This window comes from Rattus norvegicus, chromosome 1 (assembly GCF_021556685.1).
Source record: "Rattus norvegicus strain SHRSP/BbbUtx chromosome 1, alternate assembly SHRSP_T2T, whole genome shotgun sequence".
NCBI classification, from domain to species: domain Eukaryota; kingdom Metazoa; phylum Chordata; class Mammalia; order Rodentia; family Muridae; genus Rattus; species Rattus norvegicus.
In genome coordinates, this window is record NC_141534.1 from 88,758,251 (window position 1) to 88,774,947 (window position 16,697).

At 52.3% G+C, this 16,697-nt stretch overlaps 2 protein-coding genes across 9 annotated transcripts in view; one reads left to right on the forward strand and one right to left on the reverse strand.

The window, feature by feature from the left end:
- On the reverse strand, positions 1–7,316 carry Fkrp (fukutin related protein). 3 transcript variants are annotated; one of them, XM_087554630.1, is made up of 3 exons: positions 7,287–7,316; positions 5,617–5,676; positions 1–2,844 (listed from the first exon to the last, which is right to left on the reverse strand). In XM_087554630.1, the coding sequence occupies exon 3, from the start codon at positions 2,801–2,803 to the stop codon at positions 1,319–1,321; it is 1,485 nt and encodes a 494-aa protein (XP_087410756.1). In that variant the 5' UTR covers positions 2,804–2,844; positions 5,617–5,676; positions 7,287–7,316; the 3' UTR covers positions 1–1,318.
- The window catches only part of Strn4 (striatin 4), a 25,772-nt gene continuing 15,563 nt past the window's right edge, over positions 6,489–16,697 (forward strand). For 2 of the 6 annotated variants that reach the window (NM_001107480.2, NM_001161809.1), the window contains 5 exon segments: positions 6,489–7,221; positions 12,606–12,709; positions 13,107–13,180; positions 14,322–14,400; positions 16,460–16,657. In NM_001107480.2, coding sequence (NP_001100950.2) covers positions 6,943–7,221; positions 12,606–12,709; positions 13,107–13,180; positions 14,322–14,400; positions 16,460–16,657 — 734 coding nt within the window. In that variant the 5' untranslated portion in view covers positions 6,489–6,942. 6 annotated transcript variants of the gene reach the window in all.

Sequence of the window (16,697 nt, forward strand, 5' to 3'; positions counted from 1 at the left end):
GGAAGTGTGTGGAACAAGCTTCATTCTAAAGCAAGAAAACAAAGGTTCTATTCATCTTGAGTTTTTAAACTTTAAAGTAGCATAATTTAAGCCTTATTTAACAATATACATACCAGTAGTAGCAGTTTGACATAATTTATATGCATAATGAAATGAGAATTTTTTAAACCTGTTTAAATGGCACGGCCACCGCAAGGCTCCATTTTGGTACTATTTCTACAACAGGATCTAAAGAGGAAGTGAAGTGTGGTCTTGAAACTGTGACCTGAATTCAAGTCCTCTACTGGCCACTTCCTAAACTATCTGGTTATTGGCAAGTAACTGTCATTTTGGCCTCAGTTTTTCTCCCTGATAAATGGATGTAATAGCAGCTATCACTTCCGTGTGTATGCCTGGGCCCAGCAAGCTCTTTGTAACTGTGAGCTATGGCAAAGGTTTATCCCTTCCCGGAAGGGGGATGGGGAGGAACAGGTGCAGGGGACTGAAATAAAGAGGTAATATATTGGCCAGATCCCAAACCAGAGCCTGGTCAATCCTCCAAGAGCACGATGGGGTTAGAAGAAGCAGATACATCAAGCAGCACTCTTAAAAGGGAGGAGGGGAGGTGGCCAGTGCTTTCCCACCTTCCAGAGCCACTCCAAGAAAACCAGAGATGAAGGCGGTGAAGCAGAGCCTGGGGGCGAGGGGTGGGGCACGACCAGACAAGGGATCGGATGGACAAGATTATCAAAGATGAAAAGCGGGACAGACGCGCCCTCTAGTGGAGGAAGGAAGCACTAGCGCCAAGGGCACTGAGGATCCCTAAATACAAATGGAGGCATTCAGTATCTCAAATGAAACTGAGACTGGGTAACTAACTGGTCCGGGGCTACCTAAGTTGTCTGTGGTTAGACGGAGGCTGGCTGGTTTGTTCTCCGGACCTCACTTTCCAAGGGCCCACGGCTCTTGGAATATAGGGCAGAGACTATGCAGAGCCCTGAAGACTGGACTCAAATCCCTGGGCTTTTCCATCAAAGGCCACCACTTTTCTCCCTCATGAGGATGGGCTAGGAGGGCTTACACGTAGCCCCACCTCGAGGCTTAAGAGCCTATGTGTTGCTCCAGTCTTTGGGTTCTACTTCCTGCCAAAGTCAGACTTGTTCTGTGGGCTTCCTCCAATCTTCCTTGGCCAGTTCACCCGTTTTGTTTTTTTTTTCCCCTCCAGTGCACAGCCCCATTGTCCAATCACAAACTGGTTCAGATCCGTACAGAACCCGAGGCAAAGAACAGATTCCTGCACCCTGCAGTTCCCTTGGCCCCAGATGCGGGCATCAGGGCTTCAGCCACCTGTCAAGCTTAAGAGTGCAGGGTTGGGGTACTCCGGGTTCTCGATGACCCCAGGCCCAAACTTGAGCTCCAGGAAGCGGCGGTAGTTGTTAGGGGCCTGTGCCATGAAACCCGCAAAGGCCAGTGGGACCAGCGGCTGCAGGAAGTGCTCTGGGAACTCAACATCCTGCCGGTGGTCCAGCCATGTGTCCTTGGTCATGACCCCATTGCGTGGGTAGAAGGGCCACAGGTCCACGTGCAGGTGGTTGCTCTCGCTGTACTGCACTCGGAAGAAGTCGCCCTCCACCGCCTTCTCCCACACGAAGCCTCGTTCATCCACTACCGAGCCAGCCTCTGCGCCCCGCAACTGTTCGCAGTTGCCCACGTCCTCCAGGTAGATGCCCAGATCTACGTCGTAGTCCCACGGGATGATGTCGCCATGGCGGGCTGCACCCAGCAGCGAGCCGCCCTCCAACCAGTAGCGCACGCCTGCCGCCTCCAGCACGCCCACCACGTAGCGCGCAGTCTCCCGCAGTGCGCGCAGGCAGCAAGGTGGTGTCCAGCGGCCCTCGTACAGGTAGGCGGGTGTGTCGCCCACTACCGTACCGAAGCAGCGCGGGCTCTCCTTGCTGCAGCCAAACCACTCGAGCCGTCCGCCTTCCCAGCTCACCAGGCGGATACCAAGAGAGCGCAGCAGCGCCGCCCTCCGTGAGCGCCCCTCGCGTTCCGCCTTCCAGCGCGCGTGGGCGGTGGCCAGAGGGGGCTGGCGCGCCGAGGCGAAAGTCAAATCCAGCAACTGCACTGCCCAGCCGCGCAGGGCGGTCTGTAGGAAGAGGCTGGTGGCCAGCGGCCGTGCCAGGGGAACCGAGAGGTTGAAGAGGTCGCGGGAGCGCATCAGCAGCACCGCGTCGCCATCCAAAGCGTCGCAGCGGGGCGCGCTGGGCGCTGGGCCGTAGCGCGCAGTCCACTCCCTCAAGCTGACGTTCAGTGCCAGGCACCGCGCTGGGTTGGTAGTGGCGACCGGGGCGGCTACGAGGCGCGCGCTGCTTCCCCGGAGCGCCTCCACCATTCGCTCCAGATGTCCTGGTGACTCGGCCCGCGCTCCATCAGGCACCAGGGCCACGAACTCTGTGGCTACATATGTCTCCGGGCGCGAGGCCGCCGCTGACCGGTCCAGAGCTGGCTGGAGCAGGGCCAGGCGAACGTTGGGAATGCGAGGCAAGGCCAGGGGTGGGTAAGGGAGTGTGTCGGCGGCCACCACCACAGGCTGGGCTGGGTCCAGCTGCAGGAAGGAATCCACTAGCTCCGGCACCGCGTTGTCAAAAGCCTCAAATTCCCGAATCAGGACAGTGACTCGTGGACCAATGGCAGAAGTGCGGCGTGGGCCCCGGGTCCGGGAGTTTCTGGGCTGGTGTTGTAGCCATGACACATAGAAGAAGACTAGGAGGTTGAGGATGATGGCTGCTGCCAGGGCAGCCCAGCAGCGGGTGAGCCGCATGGGGCCTGATGTCAGACCCTAGCCAGGGCGTCCAGGGCATCCTGGGGAGACAGGATGAAAAGGGAGTCTGGGGCAAACTGTCAGCATTCCCTACCCTCCAACTCTCAGCTCCTCTTCCTGGATCTGATTTCAGGCCCTCCAGGAATTCTTGGTTCATGCCCCTGCCCTAGACAGACCACTTGAAAACATCACATCATCTGGGAGAGGGGAGGTGGTCAGTTCCCCACTCAACTACACAGTGAGTTCTTAGGCTAATGTGTGAGGGCCTGTTTTAAACTAAAGCCCAAAATTGAACCCGACACTCCTGCAGACGAACACACAATCCTGGTTGCTGCCAGATGGTGGAAGGAGAACTGTGAACTGTTTGATCCTGGGACTCTACCTATGCTAGACAAATACTCTACCACCAAGCCGCACTCCCAGCCCCTCACTGGTGGGTATAGGAAGGTGGTTTAAGCACACCCCCAGCACCCAGTTTTAGTTTTGCAAAGTAAAACACTTCTGTCGCCATATTTGACCAACAATGTGAGGGTGTTTAAAGGACTGTGTAGTTTCACACATTAGCCCAGGTTATGGAGAAGAGGCCAGCCTTGGACTGTTGGTCTTCCTGCAGCTACCTCCAGACTTCCGGATGGTTGGGTTTACAGTTGTGGACACCACGCAGTTGTAGATGTACTTAGTACTACTGAACTGTGTGTGCCAGGCTGCTTTAAGGTGATACATTTGATTTGATTTTATGTATATTAGATCACAATTTTTTTTAAAGATTTATTATGTACACAGCCTGCAGCCCAGAAGAGGGCACCAGACCTTATTATAGATGAGATATGAGCCACATGGGAATTGAACTCAGGTCCTCTGGAAGAGCAGTCAGTGCTCTTAACCACTGAGCCATCTCTCCAGCCCTGGATCAGCGTTTTTAAAAGCCATCCATAGTACATTCTGTAGTCCAGCCCTCAGAAGAGGCAGGAGGATGGGAAGTTCACAGCAAACATGGCTACATGTGAGAATTTCTGTCTCAAAGAAGCAAACCCAACCCAACCAAAACACAAAAGACAAAAGTAGGAAGAGGAGGGAAGGAGCAACAGTGGCTGCCCTTTAACTCCTACACTTAGGAGGCAGAGGCAGGTGGATCTCCATGAGTTCGAAGCCAGTCTGGTCTATGGAGTGAGTTCCAGGATAGCCAGGGCTATAGATGCTTTTTTTTTTTTTTTTTTTAATTTAAAACAGGGCTGGGAGCATGGCTTTGCAATAGAGGGCTACCCTAAAATTCACTGTCAAGGAGTTCCCTGGGGGTGCGGCTTTTAGTGGCATAATTACATAACATGGAAAGGTATCTCATGTTTCATCCACAGTACAATCATGAAGAAGGAGAAAAACAAACACAAAGGAGGGCTGGGGAGAGAGGTCAGCACTGTTCTTCCCTGGAATTCAGTTCCTAGCACCCACATGGCTGCCCACAATCATCTCTAACTCCAGTTCCAGGGGCTCTGGTGCCCTTTTCTGGCCTCTGTGGGCACCAGGCACATGTGGTGTATAGATATGCATGCAGGTAAAACACTCAAGACACTTAAATAAATCGAGGCACCCAGAGGTGAGGTCATTTGCTTAAAGTCATACATCTGAGAAGAGGGACATGGGATTTGATGTAAGAAGAAGCTAGTCACTAAATCATGCTTCAACTTGACTCTAATCCAAAAGGGGATCTCTATGACTCTGACACCAGCCTGGTGAACACAGACCTTGTCTCAAAAACAAAACACCCTAGGAAGCTGTCTTGTTGAGATGGGGTCTCGATAAGTGTCGAAGGCTGTCTTTGAACTAAGAACCTCTTGCTTTCTGACTGCTGGGATTACAGGCACATGCCACTGTCCACCCAACTGATTCTTTTTCACAATCACATATCCCGACTCTTTACGCCACAGATGATGGATGCTCTTAAAGCCGAATATGGCACGTGACTTACTGGCCAAAAGTCAGCATATCAACAAGTAGGTACTTTGTGCCAGGGTGTTTTGGGTTTGTTTGTTTTCAAGACAGGGTCTCAATGTGGGCCAGGTTGGCCTTGAACTAGGTATGTCGTTGAGGGATGACTCTGCTGCAAGGCAAGGGCCAGGCTGGGATTACAGGCACACAGCACCATCATCTACTAACGCTCTACCAGCTGAGGTGTCTCCTCAGCTCCAACCCCAGCCTGCAGATCTGAGAAGACAGGCGCACCAGTACAACTTAATGGTAAGGTAGGAGACCAGCAGGGGGGCAGGAGTGAGGAACATGGGGCCTTGTCTAGGAAAAGTGGTCAGGGAAGAGAGAGTGAAGCTGAACTCTTACTAGGTTTGTAATCTTTCCCTCACACATTACATGTGCTGGGTCTGGTGTTAAATGCTTGTAATCCCAGCGCCTGGGGGGGGTGTGGAGGCAGGAGGATTGAAATTTCAAGGTTATTCTTGACCACTGCTGGAGTTTGAGGCCAGCCCGGGCTACATGAGTCTGTCAGGAGCAAAACAAAACAACAAAAACGATGCTTAAAGATGGTCCAGCAGGTGCTTGACACCAAGGCGGACCTGAGGTTAGTTCCCAGGACCCAAACAATAGAAGGAAAGACTCAACCCCAGCAAGCTGTCCTCTGACCTCCACACATGCACATGCACACAATAAGTAAGTGAGAAAAACATAAGTGTAAGTGTATCACTTGGAATTAGCCTGAGCCTTACCAACCACAACAGGTACAAAAAGGAGACCTTTCAGCAAAGCCTTTGAGGGCATAGAAAGGGCAGCTATCCATGTGATTACTGTGACATCAAGGATCTTACCTCCCTAGGTTTCAGGCTGAGGGTGATCAAGAAGAGTGGTTCCACCTGGGGTCATCTGCCCTGCTGAGGGAGGAGCCAGAAAACATCAAATGAGCCAATTCCTTGCAACAAAGTGCAATTTCATTCTACACATGACAGCAGCTTATGATGTCTCAGACTCTTTTATCCGTTTGAAATCTATACCCTGGGTACCACTTCAGTTGTCTCAGGACTAGTGTGGTGGGTAGGATTCATCAACTGGAAGCTATAACTGTTCCTCTGCCATGATGGTGTCCAGAAGGGGCAGAAGTGACAGCATCTGTTACCATGACAAGCCCTTCTTTCCTAGACACATGCATCCTTTGGAGCTAATCCTAACATCCCCTATCTTTTTTTTGTTTTGTTTTGTTTTTAACATCCCCTATCTTACTGAACCTGACTGCTAGGATCACCAGACGGTGGGAGATTGCCCTCTTATAGTAACCAGAGCATGGCTTTGACTGCTTCTCATCTCCTTGGGAAATGGTCCAAGCTCTGTAACCATAGCAACTGTCCCACAGCAGCACTTGTCTTCTAAATAAAAACACCTGGTTGGTTTGTCGGTGGACCTCCCATATGGGAAGGGGAGATGGTTACCATGGTAATGCCAATTGGGTTGGCTGGGGGAGGAGTGGGGCAGAGGCATTCCTCTTAGAGGAATGTCTTTGGGGCTGGGTCTTTTTTTCTACCTGAGCACTAGGTGAGGGGAGGTTGCTATAGTAACTGATGAGGATAGGGTCAGAAGAACCACCAGGGACTTGGGTTACCTTAGCAACCTCCTCCTAGTGCAATGATAGTAGAGGTTTGGGGCTCCATGTATGCAAAATGGGAAGGGGCTGGAAGGGGCCTCCAGGTTGGATAGGGTTACTATGACAACCGACTTCCTCGGGACAGAGCCCACTCCCCACACCAGGTCGTCTGTTTTCTTTTTTTCTTTTTCCTTTTAGTAAGTGAAAGACACGGGGGTGTATTTGCATCTGGAGGGGATATTACTCTGACATTGGGGAGAAGGCAGAAAAAGTCCTGTCTGGTCTCACTCCCGCAAAGGAGACAATTGCGAGGGACCCTGGGTCCTTTGCCTTCGTTGAGGCAGCCCCTCTCCCTCCCTGTCAGCAACCTTGCGGTGCGCACCACCCGGGACGACCCCGGTGGGCGAGGCTCGCGCCCAGCCCCGTGCTCGTCTCCGCTCCCCTCGCCCGCCCAGTGCGCGCGCGCGCGCACACGAGGCGGGGGTGTGTAAGTGTGAATCTGCGCGTCCGCGCAGGCGCGCGAGGCAGAGCGGGCGCGCGGGCCGGCCCGGGGGCCTCCATGATGGAGGAGCGAGCGGCCGCCGCGGTCGCATCGGCCGCCTCCTGCCGCCCTCTGGGCTCGGGCACGGCTCCCAACCCAACAGCCGCGGCCCCAGCCTCCAGCCCTGCTCCTGGGCCAGGCCCGGTAGGTAAAGGAGGTGGCGGCGGAGGCAGCCCGGGCCCCACGGCGGGCCCGGAGCCCCTCAGCCTGCCTGGCATCCTGCACTTTATCCAACACGAGTGGGCACGCTTCGAAGCCGAGAAGGCCCGCTGGGAGGCCGAGCGCGCCGAGCTGCAGGTGAGCGCCGCCGCTGCCCTCCCGCGCCCCCCGCCCCAGCCCTGCCCGGCCCGGCCTCGCCTCACCCGCCGCCGCCGCCGCCATCTTGGAGCAATGGCCGCCGGGACGGCCGGGAGGGGGCGGGCAGGGACGGCGACGGGCCGGCGGCGGGGTCCCCGGGGCTTCGGGGCGGGCCGAGGACCGGTTCGGGTCAGAGGAGCTGAGCCGGGCCGAGTCTGTCGGTAGCCGCAAGTGGGAGTGATGGGCCCAAGCCTAGAGAGTCAGCGATGCGACTCGGGGGTCCTCGGGGACAGAGTGCTGAGAAAGTGGATGGGGTCTGGGCGAATAAATATGCCACACCTCGCCTCCGGATCCTAACCAGATGCTGGCTGTCAGGGTGGGATGGACTTGGTCTCTAGTGGGGTGACACACTCTTAATATCCACTGGGTGCAGAGAGTGAAGAGAGGAAGACTGGAAGCCAGGATGGGGTACCGTGGGGGAGTGGCTGGCCAGGAGCAATTGAAAGGTGGCTGTGTGAGGGCTTCTGAGGGTGGGAGGAAGCTTGATGGGAGGTGTCTCAGGATGAAGTGTGTGGCCTCCTGACCAAGAAGGACAGTTTGGGTATGTGTGGCTACAATGTAAGGTAGGGATCCTTTGGGTGGAATCACGGAGAGAGCAGAGGACATACTTTAGCCTCCCTTGGGAGAGATTGAGAGTGGGAAGCGACAGTTTGGGTGCTTGGAGGGATAGGGTTCCTGTAGGAAAGACTCAAGACTCAAGGATGTTAGGTAGAAGACCCTAAACTGTAGGGGCGTTTGTTGGGTGTATCCAGCGTGAAGACAGGAGCGCCTGTGGTGCTCACGGTGAAAAGAAATGGAGGTGCCTTTGGGTGATGAGGAAGGGGAAAAGACAGTGTGAGGAGGGACTCCATGAGAGAAGTGTTTGTATAAGGTCCTGTGAAAGGACTTGATGGTTTGTAGAGAAGAATGTGCCAGGTGATGGTTTGTGGAGTAGGAGTTGGGCTGGGCTCTGTGACCTTGAGCATGGTACTGTCTGTGGATAGTGGCCTTTCATATGTAGGGAATCAGAAAGGTGAGCACTTGAAGGCCTCTAGGGATGGGCCACCAGGAGTCAAATGGTTCCTAGGCTGGGATGTTATTAACAAAAACAGTCAGTGCTTGATTTCTGGCAACCCATCTTTCTGTTTCCAATGTGCTCTTTCCTGTCAGATTAAAATAGGACCCCACATAAGTGACTGATTCAATGTTTGTCCGTGGGGTGAATGCTGAGAGCGTTTGACTTTTGTGTCTGTATCTCCCATCCTTGAGAGAGAAATCCTTATGTAAGTGTGCCTCATGTTGTGCCCAACTCTAGCTCAGGCTCTTTCCCAGTATGCATCTCTTCAGATCTTCTCAATACCCCATTATGTAGGCAGGCCAATGTCATTACCTCACTCAGCAATAGTGACAGCAGCTGCTATTTATTCAGGGCATATTATGTGCCTGACACTGTACTAAGTGTTATGATAGATGCTATCATTTAATTTTTGTGGCATTCGGAGAGGGGAAATAGTATACCTTCCTCTCTTTTTTAATGAGCAGGGGAGGGAGATTTTTGCAGATCACAGCAGAGGTGGCAGTGCTGACCTGTGTCTTCCATCTCTGACACTGAGCACAGGTGAGAAAAGTCTCTAGGGAGGCTCTTAGAGGCCTCACCAGGTCACTGCAGCCTTCACAGCAGAGTTGGGGCTGAATCTTGGCCTCTGGAGCTTGACATGAGTACAACTGACAGCATCCACTGTAACGTCCTTGCTGTGTAGCCCCCAGACTCCACTCACTTTACAGGTGTGTGCTACCTCCTACTGAGAGATATGAGTCTCAACACTCACTCAGTAACCTTCTGTGGAACTTGTGTGTGTGCGTGAGGGGGGCACACACAAGTGAAAGAGAGCCAGCTCCAGCTGGAGCTAGTGAGGGGCCCTGTCTCAGAAACAAAGTGGAGAGTCCTGAGGAATGGTGTTTCCACACGTGTATGTATACAGATAACACAAGGTATGGCTTTGCTGGCAGTGTTTATCCTGTGAGAGAGTAACGTGGAATAGTGAAGTGGATGTGTTTATAAAATGATGATCGCTCTGCCTTTTGTACTTTTTACATTTTTATTTTTATTTTATTTTATTGTTTCGTTTCAAGACAAGATCTCACAATGTAGTCCTGGCACTCACTGTGTAGAACAAGCTGGCCTTAAACTCACAGAAATCCACCTGGCTCTGCCTCTGAGTACTGGGATTAAAGGTGTGTGCTGTTGTGGAAATGAGATGACACAATGCAGGAGTTGATTCTCTCCTTGTACCGTGTTGGTCTTGAACTGGAGCTCAGGCAGCCGCTTGGCAGCTGACACTTATTCTCCCAATCATCTCCTTGGCCCTCACCTCCTTTGCTGGCTTGCTTATTTGGAGGTAGTGTCCTGCTGTGTAGCCATGGCTGTATTGGAACTCCATATGTAGATCGGTAGATTAGACTAGCTTTAAATTCCCCTCAGCTCACCCATCCCCTACTCCCACTACCTCTGACTCCTGAGTGCTGGAATTAATGGTACTCACTCCTCATCTGCACACCCCCCCCCCCTTTTTTTTTGAGTCAGGTCTTTACTCTATACCTAGGGTGGCCTTGAACTCACAATCCTTGTGCTTCAGCCTCTGGAGGCTAGAATGACAGCCCTACACCATTACAGGAGTGACCTTCCTTTGTGATGGGTGTGCACAAGCACACCTCAGAAGCAGCATCCCTTCTCACCTACCTCTCTTCACCCAGCACTCACACCTTCTGAAGGGTGACTTCCATGAGACCCATCATGACTGGGCAGTGTCAGTACTGAGGAGTGGGCCCACTGTGCATCAGTGCCCAGGACACCAGTAGGAAGATGGCTGGTCAGAGCAAAGAAGAAGTGGAAGTGCACGCTGATAATAAGTGGAAATGTGTTGGGATGGGTCACTTCTGAGGAACAGAAGATGTGGCTTCTGCCTCAAAAGCTTCTAGACCAGCAGAATAGCCACTTTACTCAGGAGACTGCAGACAACTGCCTGCACTCGGGCATAAGTTGATTGTGTGCTTCTGAGAAGGGAGCCCTTGGGGGGAGAGGTCTGAACCTGATGTTCTTGAGATGGAGAGACTAGATGAGACATCAAGGAAAAAGGACTGTGCAGTTGTTCCTTCTTCCCCTCTGCCTCCTGTGGAAGCTGTCCCTGCCAGGGAGGAGCTGGGTGAGCTATAGGCTCCAGGCCACACACTGAATGGGAGCTTGAGAACTGGAGGTCTGCAGCAGGAGTGGCTCTGTGTTCAGGACTTTGCCTTAGAGAGGAGCAGCCTGGGAGAGATGGCAGCCCCAAGTCAGAGCTCAGAGTGTTGGGATCCTATGGATGGAGGGCATGGCACTTCCAGCTCACCTGCAGCCATCATAGAGGAGACTGACAGGCTAGTGCCAGCACTTCCATGTTTTGGTGGGATCCACTGTTCCAAGACACTTCAGCCACGTCTTCCCAGTTCTCCTTCCTCTTCTCTACCAGAGGAACTGTGAAGAGGACAGCACCATAGAGGGTGTTGGTGAGGACCCCCCAACTCAGCCATTCTCAGTTCTTCTGGGCTTTAAAAAAGTTTTCATTGCATTTTTTTTATTCACATGTTATTGGGTATTAATGCCACCATACCCAATTTTATGTGGTACTGGAGATCAAATTTAGGACTTCATGCATGCTAGGCCAACATATTAACATGTTTAGCCCAGTCCCAGGGTTTCTGTAGCTACCCCTTTTATTGGATACCTCTTCTTTGAGCTTTGCTAAATTCACACTTGGTTCTCCACATTGTAACTGTAATGACTTTGGTAACTTGTGCACCTGGTTGTTTTCTTCTGTGAATTCCCTGTGTTCCTCCAGTAGACATCTTGTTCATCTCAGTTGCCATGGTCCTCTCAACCTACTTTCTTCACTAATCCTAGTTCACATTCTGATGCAGCCTTGATGCAATTTTGAGTATCTTCAGTTTGCCCTGCCCTGTTGTCTCTGTCTTCAACCTACAGTTCTCTCCCTCCCTCAGCTAGCTAGCTTCTGGTCAGCCTCAGTTCTTTGTTAGCCCTGAGTTAAAATGCAGATGAGAGAGAGCAAGCCTGGGGCACAGGGACAGGGAGGATAGGTCAGGGCCCTGCTAGCACAAAGAGCAGCATTGCTGGATATCTGAATACTGCTTGGAGTTGGCCAGGTTAGCCTGTGAGCTTTTGGGGGAGCCCTAAGGCACTTAAGCAGATCTGTGGTGTTCAAGAAGTAGGGCCCTAGGAAGACAGACATCTACAAAGGCCTGGTTTCCCAAGCTTTCTTCCTGATGATGGGTTTTGGGTTCAAGGGTTAGGTCCCTTTGACTAGCTGGGCTTTTGAATTAATGGACAAGGAGAGAAAATGAAGAGAGGCAAAGACAGGGACTGACCCAGCAGCCCTCATGCAGGCTGGAGCTGCATATGAGGGACCCACAATGCTCTATTCTCTTAGCAGATGAAGACCCCATGAACTACTTAGTGTCTGCAGCAAATCAGCGGCAGAGCCAAGCCTGGCTTTTAGGCTGCCTTGCACTGGAACAGTGAAACCATTCTGAGAAAGCCAGCAAGAGCGCCAGGCTCTGGGTTTGGTAGAAGGCCTTCAAACATGATTGAGGAGCCACAGGATTCTGCCTTAAGGCAGTTGGTCCAGTGTCTCTAAATGACATGTTGACAGACTGGAGCCTACTGGGGCAGCCCAAGCTAGCAGACAGACAGATGAGCTTGGCAGGAACCATAAGCCATGTCTGTGGCATATCTCATGTCTTGGGCAGCATAAAGCTTCGAACAGCTTCTTCTGCATTGCAGTGGGAGCTGAGCCCAGCCTCCTACTCTTGTCCCTGAGTGCCAGAAGTTATCTTCCTACGCTTCCCAGCAACAGATGCTCTGAAGGAATAGTGGGACACCACCTCCACCAGCAACCATGGGACAACAGCTGATGGGGGGTAGTCCAGGGCTGTTAATACTTAACACCCCCAACACCGTCCTTGACCTAACTCCTCAGAAGGCTACAGCCAAGTCAGGCCCCGCTGTCCCTGTTTGAACTTTGTGGGTTAAAGGTGACTCCTCAGCTTTTTTTTAAAGGTAGAGTCTTAGCCCACACTGGACTTGAACTCATAGCAATCCCACTGTCTCAGCCTCCTGAATGCTGAGATTACAGACTGAGCTCTTTTATGGGTGACATACCTAGAGACCTTGGAGGTGGGTCCAGCATGTCATCCTTTCTCCCTGAACCCTGGCATCGCTGTAGAAAGGGGCTGGAACTGTGCTTGAATAAGGGAGACAGCCCTGAACCTGCTGTCCTCCTTGTCTGTCCCAGGCTCAGGTGGCTTTCCTCCAGGGCGAGAGGAAAGGCCAAGAGAATCTAAAGACGGACCTGGTGCGGCGGATCAAGATGCTGGAGTATGCACTGAAGCAAGAGAGGTGAGCCCTGCCCTGCCACAGAGGGCACTGTTCTGACAGGGCGGCAGGCTGCTAACTACTCTTTTGCCAGCAAAGGAAGTTTCTCTGCTGTCCTCTCCTCATCATCCCTACGAATATGTAAAGAAGCTTGTAGAGGGTGTGATTCAGACGCTAATAGTAGCATTAGGGCTTTGGCAAACCTATTATGTGCTCCAGTTCTAGACAACAGCTACCTTGCTTATTTTTGCCATAGTCTGATGGTGTGGCTGACTGTGGTTCTGGGAAGGAACTGAGGCTTCAGGAGGAGGGAGGGCAACTTTGAGAATCCTAGAGCTGATGATTGTGGGTCAGGGAGCTGATGAAGGAGGCCCTGGACTTCCTTCTCCTTTCTCTACTCATTTGTTTTTTGTTCTTTTAGGGCCAAATATCATAAACTGAAGTTTGGTACAGACCTGAATCAGGGGGAGAAGAAGGCAGATCTGTCAGAACAAGGTACCCACCCTTGTGTTCTCCCTCAGCCACCCCCAGCAGGCTGCTTGGCATAAAAAAGTTGCAGATGGCCATGGGGGGGTAGGGGAGGAGGATAGAGTTGTATCCTCAGGGTCTCTGCCCGCCAGTCCTGTGTTAGACTGTGTCCAGCCATACCTGTCTGCCATCCTGCTGTCCTCCCAAGGACATGATAGCTGCCCCAGCAGCTCCTGCATCCTCCTGTTAGGAGAGGGAATGTAACTATGTATAGCGCGCTGTGGAGAGTGTAGGAAAAACGTCACTGAGAGGTGGTGTTGGCACTGGGTTGTCATTCAGTCGTTTACCACCCCCTTCAAATTGATATGTGAGGTGCTGGCTTCCTGTCACAGAGCAGGGCACAGCAGAGAGCAGAAGAGATGTGTGCTTGTTCTCCGGGCACTGGCAGCTTAAGCTTCTGGAAGGAGAGAACAGATGTCTTTGGGGGTGAGGGAATGTTTTCAGGTGAAGCACTAGTGTCTAGTCAGGTGGACCCAGTGGCAAGGGCACCAGTGTGCGTGGTTTTGCCAGTGATGTTTGGAGCTTGGTCCCGGGGCTCTGTGGAGTTCTTGCCTGCGGGGCTAAGGGAGGTCTTCATTTCATGCCATGCTTCTCCTACTTAAGCTCTTGACTGGGGTAGCCCAGGCATCCAGCCGGGACTTATGGATAGATGTCCAATGGATACCTCATGAGCAATGCACAGAGTGGGTTTCCCAGCCAAACTCACCTCAGCCGGAGAGGTAGAATCTTTAGCTGCTACCTTCGGTTCTCAGCATGGGAAACAGCTGCTTCAGGAAGGGCTCAGCTGAGCTGACTTCAGCCTGCTCATTTTCTAGAGCCAAACTACCCACTCCTTGCATAAGAAAGCAGCAGCCAGCCATGCATGTGGAGGCACAGCTCTGCTATTCTTAGCGGTGGTTGGCAGGGGCCAGTCAAGAGCCTAACAGTGAGGAGAGCTTCCAGAAGAGGAGTCACTTGGACGGGGAGTGTGGGTGGAGAGCACTCGGAAAGTGAGGACAGGCCTATCTATGATGGTGGCAGATTCAGTTAGACTTGATGTGAGAAGATGGAGGGAGACAGGAGAGTGTCTGTGCCCTGACTGAGACAGCCTCCTCTTCTCTCTCTCTAGTCTCCAATGGCCCTGTAGAGTCTGTCACACTGGACAACAGCCCATTGGTGTGGAAGGAGGGGCGACAGCTTCTGCGGCAGTGAGTGATGGGAGGGGAGGGACAGGCTGGGGCATGAGACTTCACAGCATACTTGGCTCAGGAGATAGGCCCAAGGAATCCACAGTCCTTCCTGTCCCCACTGGGACATGAGCTATCAGGATTCCACCCAGACAGCCTAAATGGCCTCCCCCCCCGTGGGAACAGAGGGACTGCTTGCAGCAGGGGCACCCCCTAACACACACACACACACACACACACAAACACACACCCCAAACTTGACCCTATGTGCCTCTCTGATAAAAGAGTAACATTGGGGGAGAATACTTTTAACAGAGTGAAATTAAATCATAGCAGCAGTAGTACCTGGGTGCTGTGGTTCAACACAGAGAAGGTAAGCTCTACTGGCCTCCCGTCTGAGAGGTGAGCTGTCTGCCTCCCGCCTGGAGAAAGGCCTCAGACACAGAGTCAGTGGGCCGCCAGCCTCTAACCAAATCTGGATTTTATTACTGTAAAGATGTTGGCATTTTAGGACATCTGAGAAGTAAACAATCTTATTCCTGAGGAATGTGGCCCTGTTCACATTTGCGTCTTTGTGTCAGTTTTCACATTTGGAGAGGTACTGGGTTCCTCAAGTGGTGTGTGCTCCATGCTGTGTAAGAACAAGGACTCTTTTTTTTTTTTTTTTTTTTTAACTGTCCCTGTGATTTGTAATGCTTTTACTAAGTATTGTCAAATCCCACATATAAAATTAGCTAGATTACATTATGGACTTAATGAAGTGGAGTGTGCGGCTTAAGAGCTGAGCCCTTGTCACTGGGACCAGGCCCTGGAGCCCATCCACAGCACCATGGAGATCACTACTATGTAATAGGCACCCCTCTGGAAAGCCAAAGGTCCCCGGAGCCATCTATCCTGAGGTGTTGTGTTGAGAGCTAAAAGATGAGTGACAAACCTCGGGAGACCAACCTTCACTGTCGTCAGCTTAGTATCTGCGAATCACTGCTAGCTTAACTGGGCACAAATTACCCCAGAGGGTTGTGAAAGCATGGACCTGGTGCTATATTCATGTCCCTCTGTCCTCTGGTACCCATGGGGTAGCCATCTGTAACTGATGGCTTGCTCCTGGTTCTCACTGGTGCCGAGACCATTTGTTAAATGCAGGGAGGGCCACAGTGAGATCTCAGGCAGGCACCCAGAGCCCACTTTTCAGATTGCCAGGCTTCTCTAGCCCTTTTGTCCCCTGGGGAATAAGAGCCTGGCCCACAACACAGGCATTGCAGAGGTAGGACAATCGAAGAAGGGCACAGGCATCCAAAGGGTCCTGCAGGAGCAGCAAGGCAGTGTTGTCCCTTAACTATGGAAGCCGCAGATACCCATGATTGACTTTTTGATCTTCTCTTTTTTTCTTTTTCCTTTAGGCCAGTCTCAGCTGGCTTCAGTTTTTTAAGTTGCAGAAGTAATAAATGCTCAGGTGTAGAAGTAAGTAGACCGCAGGCTGCGGATGTAGCACAGCGGTAGAGCGCTTGCCTCGCATGCTCAAGGCCCTGGGGTCCATCCCCGGTACTGCAGAAAAAACAGTGTACTCTTGTGTCCTGTATCCTCCCCTGCAGAGGTCACTGTTGCTCAGTTTATGTCTGTCTTCTAGGCATCCCGGAAGCAAGCACAGGGTGTGTCTGTGTGTGATAAAAACACACACACACACACCATCACACTCTTCTTTCCATTTTTATAAAACCTGGACTCGCATGGGAACATGGAGCATCCACCATGTTCTCTGTGCTGCTGATCATAGCCATCTCTCTGTGGCGCTCTGCCTTTGTCACCTTCTGCCTAGCGTCCATCAGTGGACATCTGGCTGTTCCTGCACGTGGGCTCTCCCCTACATGTTGGGGACACCGTGTGCCATACATAGCAGCGTGCATGGGGACCAGGGCTTCTATTGATAAGTATTAGAAGTCAAGCTGCTGCTCAGGGTTGCTTCTCAAAAACTGCCATCTGCTCTTTGGTGGTCCCTCAGAAGGCTGCTGGCTTCTGTGTGGCCCCAGCAGTTAGCAGCAGCTCAATTCATGTGTTACCTGCCCTGGCTCTGCTCCCACAGGTACCTGGAAGAGGTGGGCTACACAGATACCATCCTGGACATGCGGTCCAAGCGTGTGCGTTCCCTTCTGGGCCGTTCTCTGGAACTCAATGGGGCTGGTGAGCCTGTCGAGGGGGCCCCCAGGGCTTCACCAGGCCCTGGGGGACTTAGCGGTGGCGAGTCTCTACTGGTGAAACAGATCGAGGAACAGATCAAGAGGTGAGACCCTGATTCATCAGGAACTTTGTTCTTCTTCCCC